Consider the following 21698-nt stretch of genomic DNA (forward strand, 5'->3'; position numbering starts at 1 on the left):
ACTGTTTTACAAAGTATTTCTTTGGTGTAGAATTTTCTTTAAAGATAGTATTGTTAGGTTCAAACAACCTGAAACACGAGAAACACAAATGAGGCAAAGACAGCAGTTTTGAATTTTACTTGCAAGGAGAACGGGGAGATGTGCTCTGTTACAGATCTCCAACACGTTCTGACGCACACCTCCCGCCATCCTTCTTTTATTGAAATTAGGAGGTCCCTAGTTACAGAAGTCCTACACTGATTTGATTAGCTTATCTATATATCTATATAAACAGCACATTCTTCTATATCAGACAGATTAAGAGAACATCTCCTGGGTTCGGCCCCGCAGCTCTGTCTCCAGTCAATGCCACCTCTCCAACAGCCACCGCATTTCTGTCGCCCTTGACCAGAGAAGTTCGAGGTGACATACCAAGCATCATGAACATTAAGCATTAGCAAATAATAAGAAACATTAAGTAATGAGAGACAATATAACAAGAATAAAGAATATAACAAGGTGAAAGCAAATAAGAGATAACTTTAATATAATGGATCTAACAGTATTAATAAAGGTTTATAGCTATGATTATCACATTTGATCATAAAGTGAAGCCAGTCACTGGCTTAATTGTCTGGGGCTTTTGTCTTAAACACAAAAGTTTTGTCTTTAAGACAGAAGTTTGACCTCTGACATTAAATTCAGAATTCTTTTTTTTTACTAGATGTCGGTATGTCACCTGCCCTTTGTTCTCTGGACTAAACAATTGCAGCTGCCCAACTTGCTATAAACCTCTCCATGAGTGATTTATTACCATAATGTGCACTTACATTTAACATCTGTCTGTAATATTCTCTCTTTTTTTAATCTCAGAGTGCTATAATGAGACAGTCGGTCGTCCCACATGCACAACAAAAGTCTCCCTATTTTTCCACGCAGGGCCCTAATCGTCGTCCATGGATTCACCTGTGAGGTAGAACTGCCTGAGGAATACACCCAAGTGAGCATTTGAATAGTATTATGATCATTTTTTACACCACTAAAATTCATAAGATAAATTGTTAAACATAACATAAATGTGTTTTCATCATTTAGTGTCTTCAATGTTTCAACTATTTTCTTGCGTGAAAGCAAAATATGTGATATTAATGTATATATTTATCAATGAGATGCAGGAAAAGGTCAGTTTAGTAAACAGTTATTTTTTATTTTTTTTTGGCTCTGTTTACATTCACTGCACATCTTTCTCTGAAAGTGTGATATACGTTTTTTTAAAAACCAAAGCCGTTAACAAAAAAAACGGAAACTGACAATAAAAACAATGACAATAAAAACAGCGGTAGAAAATTTTGAACATAAATGTTAACGCGGAACATTCAGAGACAAAGTTTCACATTTTCCGAGCAGGCAGGAGGCGGGGGAAGATTCTGTGAAAGATTAACAGCAGTTAATGGGCTGGAATATATGCAGTGTCCACACGGCTGAGATTGATCTGGTCTTTAATTCTTCTATAAGAAAGGATGCTGTTCCTTATCATCCATGGCTGAGAGGCCGTTTTGTTGTGTCGCCGTCCCTGTGCACAGTCACAAAGAAGAAAAATAAAAACACTAAAATGAACACCTTTGTAAATCACAACCAGAAAGTTCACCAGATGTTCAAGTGGTATTACGCTGAAGTACATTGCAGGTCAAGCAGAGAATGAGATCGTACTGATACTGATGAAATAAGTCTTGACTAGAAATGTTTATTTTAAGGTTTTAACGTAAATACTCTGTCGGAACGTATAAAACTCTTGGATGTTTGATTTTAGACTGAAAACGTGTGTCACCAATCGTGTGTCGCTCAATTCGCTTCAATAATCGGTTCTGAAATGAAAATGAACCTTTAAAAAAGCAAAATAATGTTTGTATATTACCTTTTCTGTGACAGAAAGAGATGTTTTTCCTGAAAGAAACAGTGAGTATAAACAGTGAGTAAATCAACAAGATCATTTTTTAGACATTCATTCATTGTCATTTCAAATTATTCAAAGAATATAGTGTGCAGAATATAACAAACATCTGCTTAACTCACCTGTAAATAATGTAGAGTACTGCCATCATCCCAACAGAGGCAATGTCGACTATAATCCATATTATTGTGTATGTCTGTGGTGACTGAAACGCACAAACACACAACATGTCAGCAGGTTTAGGATCCCTTCCGAAAACACAACGGCTCTAAGCTAAATGAGCTGCTCTGATATATGATTTTGTTGACTGGACGCAGGGTCTTTAGCAGAGGTCTTCCTCACCATGACCCAGTCAGGGTGTCTCATGTCTTTGAGGAGGTGGCAGGAGTTGGTGGTAACAGAGCTGACCCCCAAGCACCACATCAGAGAGAACAGCCACTGCTCATTGACCACCCACACGTTCACGCTCATGTTCATTTTCCGCAATTTCCTGTCAGGTATAAACATATAGTGTAAAAAAGAGGAACAATGAACATAAGTAAAAATGCACACCCTAATTTACAGTATTTAATTTTCTTGTGCATATAGGTTTTTAGCAACCTGCATATTAGATCTTTGGGTAAGTTTATGCCCTTTAGTGGCTGTTAAACTGATCCAGTCCCAGTTTAGATGCACATCACAGTGGTAAATCTACGGGCTCACAGTTTCTTACCCGATCCTGTACATTATTATGTTGAAAGAAAAGATTAAAAAAACAAACAAACAAGATTCCAGAAAGGTATTCAGTCTTCTGTTACACTGGTCCAGCAGAGGACTACCGTCAATGTATGCTTTTTATTTGTTTGTACGTTTTATTTAAAACATTTGGTATGAAACAATGTACTTTAGCCAGATTGGGATTTAGCCTGTGCTTCTTTATATAATGTATAATGTCCATAGTAATGTACATAACATAGTAGTTTTTCTTTTGGTGTTACAGTGTGTTTAGCGTAGTGTTGATTCTTCGTACCTGATTTCCTCTATATCGTAGCTGTATTTCACATTTAAGTTTCCTGATTTATTCCTCAGCCTTTCGCTGTCCTTATAAACCTGTTTGAACTCTGGAGCAGCCTTCTTCACATACTCTCGTTTTGCTGGAGGGAGCCAGAGGACCTGGCGAAAGGAAATGCGCTTCATTCCACAACAAGGTTGCACGACATATTCCGGTCAAGTGATATCAGAAGAACCCATAGAGGCTTACTAGATGTGGATCAATACCAGACTCCAGGATGGTGTCCACTACATCCTCAGTGTCATTCTCCCAGTCGGGGCTGTAGAGGTCAAACATGACCGAAATATTGTGCTGCTTCGCAAGGCGGAGGAGCTGCAGTAAAGAGGGTATGGTTTGATTCCTGGCCATGGCCTTGTCCTCCTCCGAGAGCTTCGACACTGAACGGAAAGGATCCGTCTGGAAGGTCAGACAGTGTTAGATCCATTATGTTAAAGTTATCTCTTATTTGCTTTTGCCTTGTTATATTCCTTATTCTTGTTATATTGTCTCTCATTACTTAATGCTTCTTATTATTTGCTAATGCTTAAGGTTCGTGATGCTTGGTATGTCACCTCGAATTTCTCTGGTCGAGGGCGACAGAAATGCAGCGGCGACTGTTGGAGAAGTGGCATTGACTGGAGACAGAGCTGCGGGGCCGAACCCAGAAGATGTTCTCTTAATCTGTCTCATATAGAAGAATGTGCTGTTTGCGAGATAAGCTAATCAAATCAGTGAAGGACTTCTGTAGCTAAGGACCTCCTCATTTCAATAAAAGAAGGATGGCGGGAGGTGTGCGTCAGAACGTGTTGGAGATCTGTAACTGAGCACATCTCTCCGTTCTCCTTGCAAGTAAAATTCAAAACTGTTGTCTTTGCCTCATTTGTGTTTCTCGTGTTTCAGGTTGTTTGAACCTAACATTTTGGTCCTTCGAGCCGGATTCCAACACACCTGAAGGGTCCAGTGGGTGAGGCTGAACCTCAGGAAAGACCGTGGCCACGGCAGGCCGCCTCAAAGCGACCTAAGATACCCTTTCCGGGACTGGGCTTCAGCTCACTGATTGGACCCTGACGGTTGACGGAATTCCAGGAGGAAAGACAACAGTGGTGAGCATGTCTTGAATTCAAAAGTGTGTGTGTGTGATGATTGTTGGGGACTTAATGTAAAAATTGCGATAGACACTAAGGCAGTGTTTTGGGAGAGAGGAACCCGAAAGTCCTCTGTAAAACGCAATGAGAAACAAACCCTGTGAATACTAGTCAATGGCAGGTAAACAAGAGTACTAAGGGAAGTACCAAGGCAGGGCGAGGGAGTCCTGGCCACGTGAAAAAGAAATTAAGTCACGACAAATCATCCAGAGTGATTGTGAGTGTGAAAGGATTGTTAAATACCACTAGGTATTTTCAATCATACCAAAGCAGTGGGACTGTAAGTGATAAGGCCCTTGTGGATGCAGAGGCAAGACTCTCCACTCGAAAGAGTTGAAGTGAGAAGTACCACAACGGTTTGATTAATTATCACCCCACTGAGATCAACATCCCAGTTTTAGGTCACCCTATGTGCAAGACTGGACCAAATTCTTAATAAAAAACAACAGCAACAAAAAAACGGTAAATTAGGATAAGGCTAACTCATAAAATAAAAAAAAAATAAAAAAAAAATCGTAATAAAAAGCAGATTGAGGAGTAGAGCTAGGAGTAAAAATCAAAATCCTCAAAAAGAAAAAAAAAAAAAATGGGGACAAGTAAAAGTAAACAAAGGCCCAGAGATGAATTGCGGTGTAAGGATTGGAAATCAACGGACAAAATCCAAAGAAACTCGCGTATTTAGACAAGTGGATAACTGATTATGGGTTCAAAGGACAGCTAAATTCACAACAAATAACAGCCCTACAAGATTAAATAAAAGAGCGAACTAAAAATAATCCGAAAAAGATGAAAAAATGCGATTATGAGGATACTGAGTTTTGGTTGCAGTTAGCGTTAAGGAGAGAGAAGGGACAAAGTAAGTTGAAAATGGAGGCAAAGGAGGGAAAGGACGAGGTTGAGAACAAACAGTTAATGTTTCACAGGAAAGAGGATGATGAGACAGGCGCAGTGAGCAGACGCGCGCACAGACAGACAGAGCAGGCAACAGAGAAGTCGGCAGAGAAAGGGGAAGCGGAAGTAGAACAGAGAGCAGCAGGGGTGGGAGGCTTGTATCCTGACCTTCGTGAATCGTGTGCATTGCCACCAACATATACACCATAGACATTAGACCCTCCACCCACTGATACACTTAGAATTACACGCTCAGCGCACCCCCATGGGTATGCGTGGTCAAAAGCATTAGGACAAGCACTGACTCCAGCAGTCCCAAAATTGAATAATCTAAGTGAAACGAGCATTCCTCCAATGGAAGATATGTACCCCATGATTGAAGTAGCTAATCCAAATGCTGAAACAAACCAACCTGTAATGCTAGTCTATAGAACTTGGACACTGGAGGATGTTAAAAAAGCCATAGAAGGTGTGCCTTCCCATAAGGAAGACATAGAACTCTTTATAGAAGGTATGGAAAATGTGAGAAGAGCCTATCACCTTAATGGTGCAGAGGTTCAACAGATCTGGATGACAGCTCTGGGTTCTAACTGGACTCATGTAAGAGGAGACTGGAATCCAAAACAAAAAAAAAAAAAAGAGGTGCTAAAACATGATGATGGTGAATTGACAAACAGAGTCAATGCTCTTGTATTAAGAACTCGAAATTGTTTCGCTAAGAGAGCAAATTATGTGGAAATTAACCGTGTTAAACAAAGAGAGGATGAGCTTTTCGAAGAGTATCAGGCCAGAATGACTAAAGTTTTCAGAGCAAACAGCGGACTGCATGATGACAACAACGGTGACATGATCCGCTATGAACGACGATGATATTTTCTAGAAGATGAAATCATGGCTGATGTCCTTTTGACACAGGAAGAGGATGGTTGGCTTGAAGAAATACCCACTAAATTGTGGTCAGTAGGACCCTCTGATGTAGGATTGATTAAAGGAGTATTACCAGTACAAATTAGACCTAAAAGCGAGTACAGGCCTCGTGTGAGGCAATATCCATTAAAAACGGACGCTCGTGAGGGCATCAAACCTGTAATAAATGATCTAATCACAGCAGGAGTTCTCGTTAAATGTGATGATTCACCATGTAATACTCCCATTTTTCCAGTAAAGAAACTAACCCCATCTGCAGGATGGCGCATGGTTCAGGACTTACAAGCCGTAAATGATGCAGTAATACAGAGAGCTCCCTGCGTTCCAGATCCATATACGCTCCTGAATTCTTTAGATCCGAAAGCTAATGTTTTTACTGTAGTTGATATCAGCAATGCCTTTTTCTCCTGTTGATAAAGACAGTCAGTTTTGGTTTGCATTCACATATGAAGGCAAACGTTACACTTACACCAGATTACCCCAAGGTTATTGTGAAAGCCCAACTATTTATTCTCAGATGATGACAGCAAGTATGGCTAAATTCCACCCTCCCAGTGGGAGTCAAGTATTGATTTATGTAGATGATGTTTTATTAGCATCTGAAACCTTAGAAGCATGTAAAATAGACACCATAGCACTTCTTAAACATCTAGCAGAAGAAGGCCATAAAGTAAGCAAAAGTAAACTACAGCTGTGCAAAACTGAAGTAAAGTACTTGGGTCACAACCTGAGTGCAGGAGGAAGAACTATCATAGAAGGCCGTAAAACAGCTATTTTGCAAGCTCCAAAACCACAAACTAAAAAGCAAATGATGTCCTTTTTAGGACTAACTAATTATTGCCGCAACTGGGTGCCAAATTATGCTGAAATTACAGCACCGTTGCAAAAAATTGATGTATGAATATTTAAAAATGACTTCTTCACTAAAATGGACTGAAAACGCAGAAAAGGCCTTCCGTGACATGAAGAAGCTTTAGTGTCGAGCACAGCTTTAGCTTTAGCCTTAGATTACAGCAAACCTTTGGTTCAGATGGTTGATTGCAAAGGACATTTGATGACCTCGGTCTTAGCTCAACAATGTGGGACTAAAATGAAACCAATAGCATATTTCTCTCGTCTAAACTTGACCCTGTAGCATGTGCTCTTCCACACTGTGTGAAAGCTGTAATCGCAGCATCTATGGCTGTGGAAACGAGTGCTTCTATAGTGTTGTTTATACTTAGCCATTAATTAAGTAGGTTATTACTTAGCCATAATTAAGTTAAGAAAATAGGAAATTGTGTTTGTGTGTGAATGGAGGACTGAGCCATTGAAAGAGTTGATAGGAGAACTCTGCTAGCCCTGTGTTTATTATTTTGCCTCATAAGAAAACGAAGTACTGGTGATCAGGGGACAAAGGACGGGTTTCATCCCTTAAAACTAACACCGCTGTGCAGATAGTGCACAGTAGAAGGCCGTGTTAGTGTCCTCCCTTTGACTGTGTGCCAGAGAACCTTTCTGTGAGACCACATAGTACAAAATGCCGCTGTTCAAGAAAAAGGATGTCGAACTTGAGGGGGATGAAAAGTTTGTGGAAGGAGATGCAGAAGGTTCGAGGAAAAAAAGTCAGGAAAGGTGGAGAAGAAAGTTGAATCTTTCAGGCAAACTCTGCACTACAGATATTCTGGAGTTGCAGACAAACCTGGAAATTGAGAAAGTAAGTTGAGAGACATATAGATGGAACAAAGTAAGTTGAGAGACATAGCCATAGGAAAGACATAGGAAAGGCACAAAACAGATGACGGAGAACCACGTGACTGCCAAGAATTAGCTGAACAAACTGCAAAAAGTAGAAGTGATTTAGATCAACCTTTAAAAGCTGGAGCATTTTTGTTTGTAGATGGCTCATCAAAGAAAAATGAGCAACCTTAAAAGAATAATCTATGTATGACCAGCAGGAAAATCTATCCTACCAGAAAATCTGTGTAAATATGCTGCTATATTGAGTCATGGTGTAACACATGTCTCAACAGGAGGGATGGTAGGACAGATACAGCAGCTTTAAACAACCTATGGATTTAATACTTATTCAAAAAAATAAAAAAATTTGTAGAACATGTCTGACGTGTGTGAAACACAATTCACAGGGAAATCTGAGACCCAGGAGAGGAAAATTTCCTGCTCCCCAATATCCATTCCAAACTATACATATGGACTTCATAGAATTAAATAAAAGTGAAGAAAAAATTTACTGTGATAATGGTACTCATTTTGTAAATCAAGTTGTTAAAAAGATCAGTGTTATGTTTCATATTAATTTAAAACACCATTGCTCCTATCATCCTCAGAGTGCAGGCTTAGTTGAAAGAGCTAATGGCACTATTAAAAACAGACTGAAGAAATGCATGGAAGAGACGGGGAGACCGTGGACAATGTGTGGATTTGGCTAAGCTCTACATAAACATTACAAGCACCGCAGGCCTAACTCCTTATGAGGTCTTATCTGGAAGACCATACAGGCTTCCTCAGTTCACAAACTACTGGGAGACAAATTATGAGTCTAATCTAGCTGATTACATGAGAAAAATGTTAGAAAAACAAAAGCAAGGTCGTGAGACTGAGACGCCCTCCGTCTCCCAACAGAACAGTGGAGCCAGGCGACTGGGTCCTAGTGAGAAGCGTAAAAAAACCAAACCAAAAAAAAACCCACTGGTATTCTCCTAAGTGGGAAGGACCTGACCAAGTTCTTTTGTCTACACCTACTGCTGCTAAAATAGCTGAAAGATCAACCTGGGTACACCTCAGTCATTGCAAGAAGGTCATTTCTGTTGAAAACTCCAAACGGGAAGGTGATGCAAAGTCTGATAATAGGGTGGACTTAGACGAATAGAGTCTGGGTAGACCCGAAAGTCAGTGAAGTTTTAAGAGCCACCGACTCATTTAGGGAGGCTACTTCAACAGGTTATGGTCCATAAATAGTGTACCGATTTCATAAACATCACAAGGACAGCAGCGGGTAAAATAAACAAAAGATAATTTTTAGGAAAAAAAAAAAAAAGGAGAGAAATACAGAAGATTGGCTGATGCTGTAGCATACTAGCCTCGGTGTTAATTGTAATCATAGTATTCCTGATAATCACAATAGTTATACAAAGTCTCCAACTCAGTTGAAATCAAATAAGTTCAAATAACTCCCAAGTGGCTACAGAATGCAATTAAATGTTTGGGAGTGTGTTTTTTCTTCATATGTTTGTTTTTATTTGTATGATACCTCTGTAAACCCCCAGGTCTAAGATTGAATGTTACCAAAATACGGCATGACAAGCGAAGTGCAAATAACAACCTAAAGGACCAATGTGGCAACAGCAGGTCAGCTCTTATGCTGTATTTGACCTGTAAGCTTTTCATTCACCTGAAGCTCACCAGCTCCATTATTTCAGCTTCACTTCTTTAACACCTCTTTAATCGCTTGTTCGTCCTGAAAGTAGTTTTGATACAATTTTCAATGCAAAACGAAAAACTGTTCTTACTGTAAAATGATGTATGTTTTTTGTCTGTTGGAAAGTTCATTTGTTGCACCCTGCTGTTCATGCATGCATTATAGTGTTCTGAAGTTGTGTCTCTGTTATTTATTTTATTTCTGGTGGTGTGGGGATGAGAGACTGTCTGATACATTGCCTATGAGAGCTACAGGACTATGTGCTTAGTAACACTTCTTATGCTAATTTCTGTGTTCCCTACATCAGCTGATCAATTAGTCACTCACACGCATAGATTTATGCCTGAACAGTGACGTCGTAACAAAAGATCTGCATGGCAATCTGAAAATGTTCCTACGTATAATGTTCCTACATGTATTGATGCTGTCGGTGTTCCAGATGGCTATAAATTACTGGATCAAGTAGCTGCTGGTTTTGAATCTTCGATCTGTTGGTGGTGTACAATAAATAAGAATGTAGACAGAATCAACTACATCCATTACAATGTTCAACGTTTAGGAAATTGGACTCAGAGCGGTTTTGAGGCTGTTCATAGCCAACTGTCGGCTACTTCCCTTATGGCATTCCAGAACAGGATCGCAGTGGATATGTTGTTAGCTGAGAAAGGTGGTGTGTGTGCTGTGTTCAGAGATCAATGTTGCACCTTCATTCCTAACAACACTGCGTCGGATGGGAGTCTCACACTGGCCATAGAAGGCCTGCGCACCCTGAACAGCAAGATGAAGGAGCACTCAGGAGCAAAGACCGCGATGTGGGACGGATGGATGAATGTGTTTGGGAAGTATAAGACATTGGTTACATCTATTCTAATTTCTGTAGCTGTTTTTGCTGCAATCCTTACCTCGTGTGGATGTTGTTGTGTTCCCTGCCTGCGTTCTCTTATTAACCGCCTTATCACCACAGCTAGCGCTCCCATGGAAAACCGAATGGCCGAGTTGTATCCCTTAATCAGCAGACAAGAGCTGGATTTGACTACAGACTCTGAAGACTATGAGGGAATTGAGCTAATTTTCCCCTGAGTGTAAATGTATTTGTGTTCATAAACATGACTTTGCAACCGAAAATCTACTGGAAGAGATTGTTAAAAGACTATGAGAATTTGAAGCAAATATGTGATAAACAGGAGGGAAATGTTAGATCCATTATGTTAAAGTTATCTCTTATTTGCTTTTGCCTTGTTATATTCCTTATTCTTGTTATATTGTCTCTCATTACTTAATGCTTCTTATTATTTGCTAATGCTTAAGGTTCGTGATGCTTGGTATGTCACCTCGAATTTCTCTGGTCGAGGGCGACAGAAATGCAGCGGCGACTGTTGGAGAAGTGGCATTGACTGGAGACAGAGCTGCGGGGCCGAACCCAGAAGATGTTCTCTTAATCTGTCTCATATAGAAGAATGTGCTGTTTGCGAGATAAGCTAATCAAATCAGTGAAGGACTTCTGTAGCTAAGGACCTCCTCATTTCAATAAAAGAAGGATGGCGGGAGGTGTGCGTCAGAACGTGTTGGAGATCTGTAACTGAGCACATCTCTCCGTTCTCCTTGCAAGTAAAATTCAAAACTGTTGTCTTTGCCTCATTTGTTTTTCTCGTGTTTCAGGTTGTTTGAACCTAACAGACAGCTTCATGTATGCAGTTGGGCGCTAGCTTTGTGGGGTTGCGTGAGTGAAGGCGCACTTCTCACCTTTAAGAACCAGTCACCGGCGTTGAGAGTCTGCAGCTCCTCCCAGGTAAACTCACTGCTGTTGCTGGTGATGTTGTCTGGAAATCTCTCCTTTACATCGGTGGTTCTCAGCAGGAACCCCGGCTGGTGATCGTGCATCAGGAAGGGGACTCTGTCTTTACTAGATGACAAAAGAAAGATGAACATTTGCTGGCTTGACTTTGAGTTCTCACAAAGCTAAATGATGTTAGCTCACACTACAGTTGGAGCTACTGCGGAACCCAGTGCCATTGATCAAAAACATTTTAAACTTTATTTTTGAGATATTCGCCATTGAAGCGGCTCCTCTGTCATCACGAGCCATTATGAAACGGCATTTCCTCTATACCTGAGCTGTACATCCGTCTCAAAGGCCGTCACTCCGCACCCGATGCTTCTGCTGAATGACATCATTGTATTTTCCGGCGCCAGCTGTAAATGGTCAAGGCAGATGGGGAGACGTGCATGTGTATAAGGTTGCAAACCACCTTAAAGAATATACATGTACATCTGCGAAGCAGGTCTGAACCAGAACACATACGGAACACATACACATCAGCTCAAGGCTTACAACAGTTGTCAAAAAGTTATGTAGTTGTACTGTATAGATCACTTCCTCCTGGTTTAGAGGCAGTGGTGGTGATGTGGTAACAAATCTATGGCTGGCATGACATCTGTATGTGTGTCCTCGGGTTGTTGGTGAAAACGTGGTTCTGCTCACCATTGGTGCTCCTCGGTGGCCAATGAGGTCTGGCTTTTTAGGGAGCTGTTCTGTCAGACAAGGGCACTGAGTCTGGATGTAGAGAGGACACAGGAAGATGCCTGCCGACACAGCGAGCGGCACGGCTACAATAAAAAACCTGGACCCTGGGGAGAAATCCACACAACGGGATAATCCTCTTTTGTTATTGACACAGCTGCAAGTCAACAGAAGACATTTACAGACACTCCTACAGAAGAGTCAGTAAATAAAAAGTGCCTCACTGATCATTTGTCATCATGGAGCAGGTCAGTGTTTGCAAGACTTGCCCCGTGACCCTTTTTGCACTTTCTTTTTATGAATACAGTGATCCCTCGTTTATCGCGGGAGTTGCGTTCCAAAAATCACACGCGAAAAGTGAAATCCGTGAAGTAGTCAGCTTTATTTTTTTATTATTATTTTACAATGCAATACTGAACTATAGAATTAAACCAAAAATCAAAACCAGCCCAAAATTTGTTTAAAACAATAATTTTAATCTAGTAATACAAGGTTGGAAACATTGTCACTCGCGTATTTCCCAGTCCCAGCTGTGCCTCTGCGTCCTGACTCCACTCCGCTGGAGCGTCTGTTTCTACTGAAGGCGCAGGAGTCTTTCTCCGAGAGAAGAACATTGTTATGGGTAGTTGTTGGCGCTCTTTCTTTTTCTGAGCAAGAAGATTTTTATAAACGGATATGCCACCTTCGATTATATTTGAGAACTGCAACGAACGACTCGCAAAAAAAATCCGTGAAGCAGCGAAGCCGTGAAAGATGAAACGCGATATAGCGAGGGATCACTGTAACGCTAATTCCATCCACCTTTTCATCCATACATTCAACGTTCAACAGTCCATCCCAATTTTGATTCAACGAAAAATGGCAGCTGCACGGCAGCATCACTGTCAAATTACAGAGGAGACGGAAGGAGATGCTGAAAAGAGACCTACATTTGGCTTTGGCTGCATGGAAGCCCTTAAAGACGAACGGGCTCAAAAGAGTCAACGCTCCCACAGCGCCAAACTGCAGAAACGGAGCCGTGGCCTGTGAGGAAGGTGGCAGACACTCATGGAAACACTAGTGGATACGTATCAAACACCCCCCCACACAGTGAAAGCCCGAGCGAGAGCCTACCCGCAGCGAGAGAGGAACAGTCGGCCATTCTTTTCGCCACTTGATGCTGATACCCGTGACCCCGAAAAAAATGAACAACACGCCAAAGCCCAACAGCACCTGTGTTGAGGGGAAAGGCAAAAATGAAACACCAATCAAAGTACCTCAGCAGATGATGCCTTTGACAACTGGAATTCTACCTTGTGCAGCCAGTGTAGGTCGAGCGGCTCTCGAAGGGCAACTTGAAAGAGGGCAAAGAGCTGCGTGGTGAATGTACATGTTACCATCTGCCTGTGTTCCACAACAGGGTTCTGATTTTTTTGATGATTTTTTTTGGACCCTCACCAGCAGTAGAAGGCAGTAACTAGTTAACACAGCAGAAATGATGACCAGCAACATGAACCAGTTGACCCACAGACTCAGCTGCGTGAAGCCTTGCCTGACAATAGAACAAAGGAGGGCAGCACGGGGTTACAATGGAGGTCATGGAGAAAAAGGGTTCAGGCTTTTGTCCTGAATTTAGAGCAGGCTCTGTATTTGTGTGTGTGTGTGTGTGTGTGCGTGTGTGCACTTGCCCTGGTTATTACTCACCAGTTAACCTCATCTTGGTCATTAAAGGTGACCAGGCAGATATACATCCAGCACAGGGAAAGCAGGGAAACCAGCACGACCAGTATAAACCAACAACCTGCACACTGTGAGAGGAGGCAATACAGTATTTTTACACTCCAAACCTTTTATGCCAGGTCTTTTATGACCTGTGCTGTGAACGCACGCGTGGGAAACCTGAGTCAAACTTAAACTGAGTTCCACAATGTTTTCATACTTTTTATAGCATCAAATTTGCTGACACTTCACCTCAAGCTGCTGCCACCAACCACTATTACACGCTTTTTCACTCACAAGAAACCTGTTCGGACCTGTGAATCCCCTATTGTCATTTGCACATCGCTGCCAGCAATTCATCACAGCACCTGATTAACAGGTATTCCGTTGTCCGAAATCACACAATCATCCCAGCGTTTCTCATGATTTAAAATATATTTGAGGAAGATAGTAAAACAGCTCGTTGGCAGCCTGTCAGGCCTATGAAGTCTTGACGGTGTTCGGCTAATCCCCTAAAGAATGTCAACTTCAGCGTGGTGGCAGACACTCACTCGTCCCTCGCTGTTGCTGGAGAGCTTCCAGTGGCAACTGTACACTCCCCTGAAGAAAACTCTGCAACAGTTGTCCTCCTCTTGCATCTGTACGGCTTGGATGCAAGCAGCTGATCTCATGCAGGTCTAGAAACCTGTAGATGGAAAAGAAAGGGACCAGAGGAATGTGGGTGGGAGATTTCCTTAGTGGATTAAGGCAACCCGTGCTCAGCAGCCTCGTGAATGAAGCCAGTGTGCTAAGAAGGTATAGACACTGGCAGGGTTTACAATGGGCAGCGGCTGAAGGACTGTGGGCAGAACCACACCATTCAACAGTCACAGGCGCATCAGTGCGCGCAGGGATTTAAAAAATCAATTATAATAAACAGAGAAACAGCTCGATTACTGTCTCATTTATTTACTGAGACGCTAAAGGATGCTTTGTTTAAATCAGGCTTTACCACCTTAATATTTTCATAGTGATGCACATCAAGCATGTCAGGGCAAATTTCTTTCTGCCAGTTCTGGTTCCATTATGTTTTAGGAGGAAAATAATGCACCTTGTTTATTTCTCAACCAACAGTTTCTGTCAAACTTGTTCTGCCCCCCCCCCCTTTCACTCGGAATTCTGATGCCTGTTTATACATGGGGGTGAATATTTTCATAAGCCAGTGAATATGATAACCGGTTTATCAACCGTCACGTAGATGCTACATACAGTAGATCACAGTGTTTCTCACTTATGGCAGTTTTCTGGGAACCTGTAACAATAAGAGCATGTTGTGTAACACCTGTGTGTGTGGGAAAATGGTGATGCGATGATGAGGGAACAACATTAATGAAATGTCACCCTTACAAACAGAGAAAACTACCTTGGACACCCTTACAAAGAATAATTAAACACTCCTGCACAGCTGGCTGCCTCACAACAGTGTCCTATTTGTGTCCCAGTGCTAAAATGGCATGTGACAATGCTGCAACTGTCCCATTTAATTTAAGGTCCACATTTAATGAACTTTAAATACTTAAAAAAAACAACTTTTAAAAAGCATGATGTCACACAACTTTTAAAAGCCTAAATTCTTTCGATAGCCATCAAATATAATTTTTAAAAAAATATTAGAGATGGGTTTGGCACATTTGCTGCGTCTTAAAGATTTTATATCAGATTCTGGAATAAAACGACCACTATAGTCTGTAATAAGTTGTAAACATTACTTCTGAATTAAACACACAGAATTTCCACATCTTTGTGGTCTCATCTTTTTTTCTCCATTCTATCCTTACATGTATTTCTGCATCTAACATTTATTCTTTTGGCTATTCAAAATGCAATCAGACCTATTAGAAACAGTTTAAGGTCTAATCATAATTGAAAGTTGCTACGCGTGCAAACCGCTGACAGGATCATTGATCTCAACCGAAGAAGCGTGGATCTGTGGGAAATCGACTCACTCTAAAGCAGTTTTCATGCGGAGAGCCTCTCAATTTGCATCCGGTCGTCTTGGCTCGTCCGTGTTCCGACTGTAAATGCGCTCCCACATGAATGGGTGCGCGGTGAAAGGGTGCAGCTGAATCTGAGAGGGAGGATCGCCACCGATGGCTGCAGGTATGGAAACACGCTTTAAATCAGAGTTTTTAACCTTAAAGGATTTCTGCGTCCTCTGCGTGGTGGTAGCGTAATGCTTATAGTAACGACAAACTAAATATTTTGTTTTTTTGTTTTGATAATTAAAAGTGTCGAATATCATACGTACGTGTAAACACGTGGGTTTATAACTGGCGGGGGAATAAATCCACCATAAATTTAGGTGTGCCAAATTTAAAAGATTAGTTAGATAATCCAGAGCCTTGTGGATTTAGGTTATTAATTTGGCGGTTTGATTCAGGTTGGGAGGTTGAAATGACATGAGTGGGTTACGGTGACAGGCTTGCGACACTAGACGCAGAGATAAAAGCCAAATCATTTAATGTAGATTACAAAAACCAACACGCGTGGAAGTACCAGAACAAGAAAATGTATTGATATCAGGGCCGAGTTGGGTTGTACCATGTACGCAAAATGTTATTTTTTTCTCGATTTTTAAGAAAGAAAATGAAATAAAGACGCAAAAATCTCGAAAGATTATTGAATTACAGTACAAACTAGGTGTTGTAGTGACCCCGCCGGGGCGGCAGGTGGCGGCATTTCGTGCTGCGACAGTCATAATTTATAGAAAAAGTGTCCGATGCTAGTCTGACTGGCAGGTAAGATAAACTGTTACTTTATCATTGTTGCGCTTTTTAACACGCACTAACTGTTCAACTTGATTGTAGATCAGATTAGGATGATTCAAAAGACCACTAAAGAATCTTAATTATATCTCAGGACAAGCGTTTCGAGGGAAGTTAACTTAACACAAGCTAAATGTAGCATTAGCTTATGGTTCAGGTTATTTTGCACATTTGCGTATAAGAAGGTAATTTAAACTAAGTTGATCTATTATTCCCTTTTTACATTGTAATAGCAGAATTCAATACAGAAGATGTGTATCAGTGAATCATCCCTTGCGACTTTAGACGGATAACACAGAAGAGTTCCATTGACATGTATTCCAGTCTGTTTGTTTAGGTGTTCTTCCACATTTATGACACATATTGTCAACATTGCCAGTGTGTTTGAATGTTTGGGAGTCGAATATTTACACTGTTAACGCACATAGACTGCATGTCTCTATTCGGTCAGCCAACCTTAGTTTAAAAGCCGCAAAAAAGTCTCTGATTTGAACCATTTACCCTTGATTTGGATCTTATTCATTAATGTAATGAGTCTGTAACTCTGGTCAGAATAAAGGTGTTGGAGATTAAATGTAGCAGTTTTACAATGTAAATGGAATTTTCACTTCACGAAACATCTCAAATTGGAGCAGAAACTCTTTTCTCTACTTTTCTTGCGTTATTTCTCAGTCTTGTGTCTTGGTTTTAAGGAAAATGATACTGCACAAATATTTGCAGACCAGATTCCAGCTGTTTTCACTGAAATGCCCTTTGTTTGGTTTTCCAGAAACAATGGATCAGAAAATCCCTTATGATGACTACCAGCTGCCAGTGGTTTTCCTACCTTCGTATGAGAACCCACCAGCATGGATCCCTCCACATGAGGTGCGTTATTCTTTACTTCATGAAGCCATCAAAAACAAACTGTAATGTAATGTTACGTTTGGGTGCTTTTCATACATCCTGAAGCAATTACTAAGGGGTGGAAATATCTTGGATTCAGCCTAATTTCCCTCAGACACAACGGCTCTTACTTTTGTCACGGACGATGCCACTAATAGGAAACAGATGATCAGAAGTGAACAGAAACAGTAGCTGATGATTACATGTGGTATCATAACTGCTATAGTAAAATAAGCCCTAATTAATAAGCTTCCTTGACCCCCCTCTCAAACCCGCGGTCTTCTCTGGCCAGTATCCGTACTTGGCTGTCCTCGAAGGAGTGCCCACTCTCCTTTAGGTGTAAGTGGACTGCTGAGGCCTGACCTAAGAGGTGGCACGTCTGTGTTGTGCCATTCTTCTGTGGAGAGGTTGTTTGGTTTCCCCAATGTACAGTTCCTTACATTCCTCCTGGCACTGTACAGCATAAACAACATTACATTGTTTGTGTCTTGGTGTCTTGTCCTTTGGGTGGACTAACCTCTGTCTGAGAGTGTTGCTGGGTTTGAACTGAACCGGTATGTCGTGTTTCTGAAGGATCCTCCTAAACTCCTCAGAGACCCCGGACAGATAGGGGATGGAAACGCTGCGGCGTTTGTTTCTCTCCTCCTCTTCTTTGCTGGGGTCTCGCTTTTTTGAGAGCTGTCTTAATGAACATGTGGTCCTGTTAATTCTTCCTGCCTTGGGATGTGGTGGGTATTTCTTTGGGCCGGTGTTGGAGGGTTGTGATCACTCCCAACTTGTGTTCCAGTGGGTGGTGAGAGTCAAACTGGAGGTACCGTAATTTCCAGACTATAAGCCGCTACTTTTTTCTACACTTTAAACACTGCGTCTTATTCTACGGTGCGGCTTATTTATGTTTTTTTCGTGGCGCACTATCACAACTATTGTGAATCAGTCATTTTTACTAACCCTCATCAACATGGAAAATACTAGAAGAAAAGCATATGATGCGACTTTTAAGTTAACAGCGATCACTCACGCGTAATCAATGGGGAGAAGGTGGAGACGCCAGCCTGAAGAACTGATCCAAAGCAAAAAGACCAAAGCTTTTAGACGTAAACATCGCCGGTGGCCCGAGCTTGAGAACGTTCTGGGAGACTGGGTCAACAACACAGAGAGCAGGCGGCCGCGGTGTTTCCGCTGTACAACTCAGACTGAAAGCAAAAGCAATCGCCACCGCCATGAAAATAGAAGATTTTAGAGGTGGGCCATCTGGAGTTTAGATTGTTCATTGTTTGAGGCATAAACATAAGCATAAACAACGTCATTTGTGTGTAGCTGATACAAACGTAGATTTTAAGGTAGCTGCATTACAGACACCGTTAGAAAAAAAAGCATTTACCGGTACAATATATTTGTTTATGTTGCTAAGCGGATTAAATCAAAAGAAAAGTTAAAAAATTGGATTTAAGGTCTCTGTATAAACATACAAGTGAAAAGAGTGGCTGCTGTTTCTTACCTGTCTGTCACTCGTCAGTGACTCGTCTCTTACGGTAATAAAAACATCTACCGGTACTGAATGTTTTCGATCTAATTTTTCATATTACTACGTGGGATACCTTAAAATCCGGTGCGGCTTGTATAAGTACAAAATTGATTTTCTTTCTAAAATTAGATTATGCGGCTTTTAATCAGGTGCCTCTGTAGTCCAGAAATGACGGTACTGGTGGGTATCTGTTGGTTTTCTGTAGACTTCGATGGTGAGGTTTCTGTCCTCTCCTCCTCAGTCCAGCTGACACAGAAGACCCACCTTGGATAACATTTGTTTATCATTTATGTGGATAATCTTCAATGTTTCAGCTAAAGCACATTACATAATCTCTTCTGGTTAAATGGAGCTCCTTTAAAATCCTAGTTATATAAATAGACCTACTCTGTCATTGTTGGTTTCCTGCCACTCTTCTGGACGTATGTTCTTTTCATTTAGAGGATTCATCACCCGGACTACAACAACGAGCTCACTCAGTTCCTACCTCGTACTATTGTGTTGAAGAAACCTCCAGGAGCACAGCTGGGCTTCAACATCCGTGGAGGGAAGGCTTCGCAGCTGGGAATCTTTATCTCCAAGGTTGGTGTGGGAAACCCCGGTTTTCGGAACCCAATTTAGTTCAAATTGATCCCCACATTTCTGATTTTGTTGTGTTTGTTGTGACAGGTAGTCCCTGATTCAGATGCCCACAGAGCTGGGCTCCAGGAGGGAGACCAGGTTCTCTCTGTCAACGATGTGGACTTCCAAGACATCGAGCACTCTAAAGTAAGTCAGAGCAAGCTGGTGTAGCGGAATAATGCTGATGTTGAAAGGTTGCTGTTGCTGATTCCTGGGTGCTGTATATAAGAGAACAAAGATCCAAAATAAAAAGAGTTGTCATGACCCAATTGACCATAACTGGTAAATGTTTCAGGGGTGGGTTTGATTATTAATCTAGAATTCAAAGAAAATTGATCATATTGACACAACAATCATATTTCCAAAAGGTCAAAGGCTGGTTTGTTAATTAGAAATGAAAAAGCTCAGGCTCAGCCCAGATCAGTCGGGCATCAGCTGTACATTCCATTCGGCTGACATTAAAACGAGGAAGGTCATGAACTTCACTGCCTAGATTCTATAGCTACAGATGAAGAAGAGCAAAGATGAATGCAGAAAACACACCCAGCACGCCTTCAACCCTCATCCGTACCCCCTCTGCTTTTGACAGAGCATATTATCATACGCTGCTGGGGTAAAGGTTGCTGATGTTGTTTAGTCCACCAGAAGATCTGATTCGTGCATCCAGTTAACTTCTTTCCCCTCTTCAGGCTGTGGAGATTCTGAAAACCGCACGAGAAATCCAGATGCGGGTGCGCTTTTTCCCTTACAGTAAGTCTCCGGCAGAAGCTGCTGTGCGTGGCACACATCTGCTGTTCTTCGGCTTTATAACAACGTGGCTCTGACAAAACGATTGCGTGACGTCACTGGCGGTTCTCTTTAATCAGACTACCAAAGGCAGAAGGAGAGGACCGTCCATTAGGTGGCGCCAGAGGGAAAGGTGTGGACTGATGCGTCATCCTCCTCCCACAGACTGCGGCCTCCTCCTCCTCCTCCTCCTCCTCCTCCTCCTCCTCCTCCCGTCTCTGCTTCAACATGACTGATGGATGACTAACATTCACCCAGGCTCCTTCACACAAGGAAAAGCATACAGTCTGCTTCACACACACACACACACACACACACAGAATGCATCCTAAAAGGCCGTGAGTGCTGCTCATTCCCACCTGGGTGTTTTCAGAGGAGCGGAAGCTCAGTAGACATGTCATGCCATAAATTATGTAAGCGCAATATATTTTCTCTCCATGCGTAACATCTGTAGGGTCTGCATAATTTAATAAAGAGAGGAGTTTTTTAAAATTTAACTTTTGCTGGAGGCTTAATTAAACGCTCCTGCTTTAGTCTTAGAAATATAATTTAATCAGGAGTAGTGCTTGTGGGCACGGGACTCATTTGCTTTCATCACACTAACGTATTCACCTGCTTGTGTTGGTATTTAACAAGATGCACGTCCTGGAGCAGCACAGCACCGGGGCCAGACCATCAATCCCACCCAACTCAAGCTTTTTAATGAAATTCTATTACAAGACTTGATTCTTATGTTTTATCCACTACATTTATATTAATGAGGAAAGAATAAAAATAGAGCGATCACCTTAGAGGCCTCAGACTTCAGCAGCGTGGCTGGAGGGTTCACTACATGTCATTAGCTCCAGTGAGTTCACTTTAATTTGTATTTATATGGCAGGAAAAATAGGTACGGCTCCGATTTTAAAACATTGTCATGCATTGTCAAGATGAAGATCATGTTGTAAATATCACTGTGTGTATGCCGCAAATCTAGTGTTTAAACAAACTCCTAAAGGTGAAGGAGGGAAACTGTAAATACGTGTATCGTTGAGTGACTACAGTCTAACACTGGAGCAATGACAGCTTTTATTGTAACGCCTGGTGTGATTTATTTTGTAATCAGTGTGCAACAACACTATTAAAATGGAAGGGAAGCCTGAAATGCAGCATTGTTCATTTGTGTCTGGTGCTGGAGTTCTTTCCTCCGACAGCTTCACATCACAGCTCTCCCTCCTCGGTGGTTGACAGCAGCCACTGTTGCTCATGACGCCCCAACAATTAGGAGCTGGAACTGGAGACCTTGATGACGCATGAATCGAGCAGCTTGGATTCTGATACTTAATGGTTTGTAGTCTGCAGAATAAAGCTGAGGTCACGATATATTAATATCCATCACTCAGTTTTGTTTTAGGGAGAATTATCTCCTAATAAAGTGAGGCTTTACAGCTGAGCGTTGCTGTTCCGCCATTTGGTTTGAACGTTCTCTGAACCCCAGTAACCTCGTCTTTGGCGTGCTCTGGGGCATCTTGTCAAAC

At 41.6% G+C, this 21698-nt stretch overlaps 2 protein-coding genes across 3 annotated transcripts; one reads left to right on the forward strand and one right to left on the reverse strand.

Annotated features, from left to right (window-relative positions):
- Window positions 1-1165: 1165 nt before the first annotated feature.
- gdpd2 (glycerophosphodiester phosphodiesterase domain containing 2) lies at window positions 1166-15685 on the reverse strand. The gene is made up of 16 exons (XM_057042570.1): window positions 15546-15685; window positions 14112-14245; window positions 13546-13649; window positions 13300-13393; window positions 13155-13214; window positions 12976-13074; window positions 12792-12885; window positions 11824-11969; window positions 11452-11534; window positions 11085-11244; window positions 3171-3377; window positions 2940-3082; window positions 2273-2420; window positions 2053-2135; window positions 1895-1923; window positions 1166-1552 (listed from the first exon to the last, which is right to left on the reverse strand). The coding sequence occupies exons 2-16, from the start codon at window positions 14229-14231 to the stop codon at window positions 1488-1490; spliced, it is 1635 nt and encodes a 544-aa protein (XP_056898550.1). The 5' UTR covers window positions 14232-14245; window positions 15546-15685; the 3' UTR covers window positions 1166-1487.
- On the forward strand, window positions 15560-21325 carry pdzd11 (PDZ domain containing 11). Of its 2 annotated transcripts, none has more exons than XM_057042577.1 (6): window positions 15560-15699; window positions 17134-17231; window positions 19216-19356; window positions 19444-19542; window positions 20085-20145; window positions 20262-21325. In XM_057042577.1, exons 1-6 carry the CDS (start codon window positions 15690-15692, stop codon window positions 20294-20296), a joined length of 444 nt encoding a protein of 147 aa, XP_056898557.1. In that variant the 5' UTR covers window positions 15560-15689; the 3' UTR covers window positions 20297-21325. The 2 variants fall into 2 exon arrangements, with proteins under 2 accessions (XP_056898557.1, XP_056898559.1); XM_057042579.1 differs by lacking the exon at window positions 15560-15699 and adding an exon at window positions 16235-16337.
- Window positions 21326-21698: the final 373 nt, after the last annotated feature.

Source organism: Takifugu flavidus, chromosome 9 (assembly GCF_003711565.1).
Source record: "Takifugu flavidus isolate HTHZ2018 chromosome 9, ASM371156v2, whole genome shotgun sequence".
In the NCBI taxonomy this organism is placed as follows: Eukaryota; Metazoa; Chordata; class Actinopteri; order Tetraodontiformes; family Tetraodontidae; genus Takifugu; species Takifugu flavidus.

What these genes read in the sequence shown, in the direction of transcription:
- gdpd2 (XM_057042570.1), bottom strand. Translation starts at nt 14,231, where the DNA reads ATGAGATCAGCTGCTTGCATCCAAGCCGTACAGATGCAAGAGGAGGAC. An exon ending in CCAGCAACAGCGAGGGACGA is followed by an intron (nt 13,650 to 14,111) that starts GTGAGTGTCTGC and finishes CTCCTCTCACAG; the next exon opens with TGTGCAGGTTGTTGGTTTAT. An exon ending in CTGGTATTGATCCACATCTA is followed by an intron (nt 3,083 to 3,170) that starts GTAAGCCTCTAT and finishes TCCTTTCGCCAG; the next exon opens with GTCCTCTGGCTCCCTCCAGC.
- pdzd11 (XM_057042577.1), top strand. An exon ending in TGGGAATCTTTATCTCCAAG is followed by an intron (nt 19,357 to 19,443) that starts GTTGGTGTGGGA and finishes TTGTTGTGACAG; the next exon opens with GTAGTCCCTGATTCAGATGC. An exon ending in GGTGCGCTTTTTCCCTTACA is followed by an intron (nt 20,146 to 20,261) that starts GTAAGTCTCCGG and finishes CTCTTTAATCAG; the next exon opens with ACTACCAAAGGCAGAAGGAG.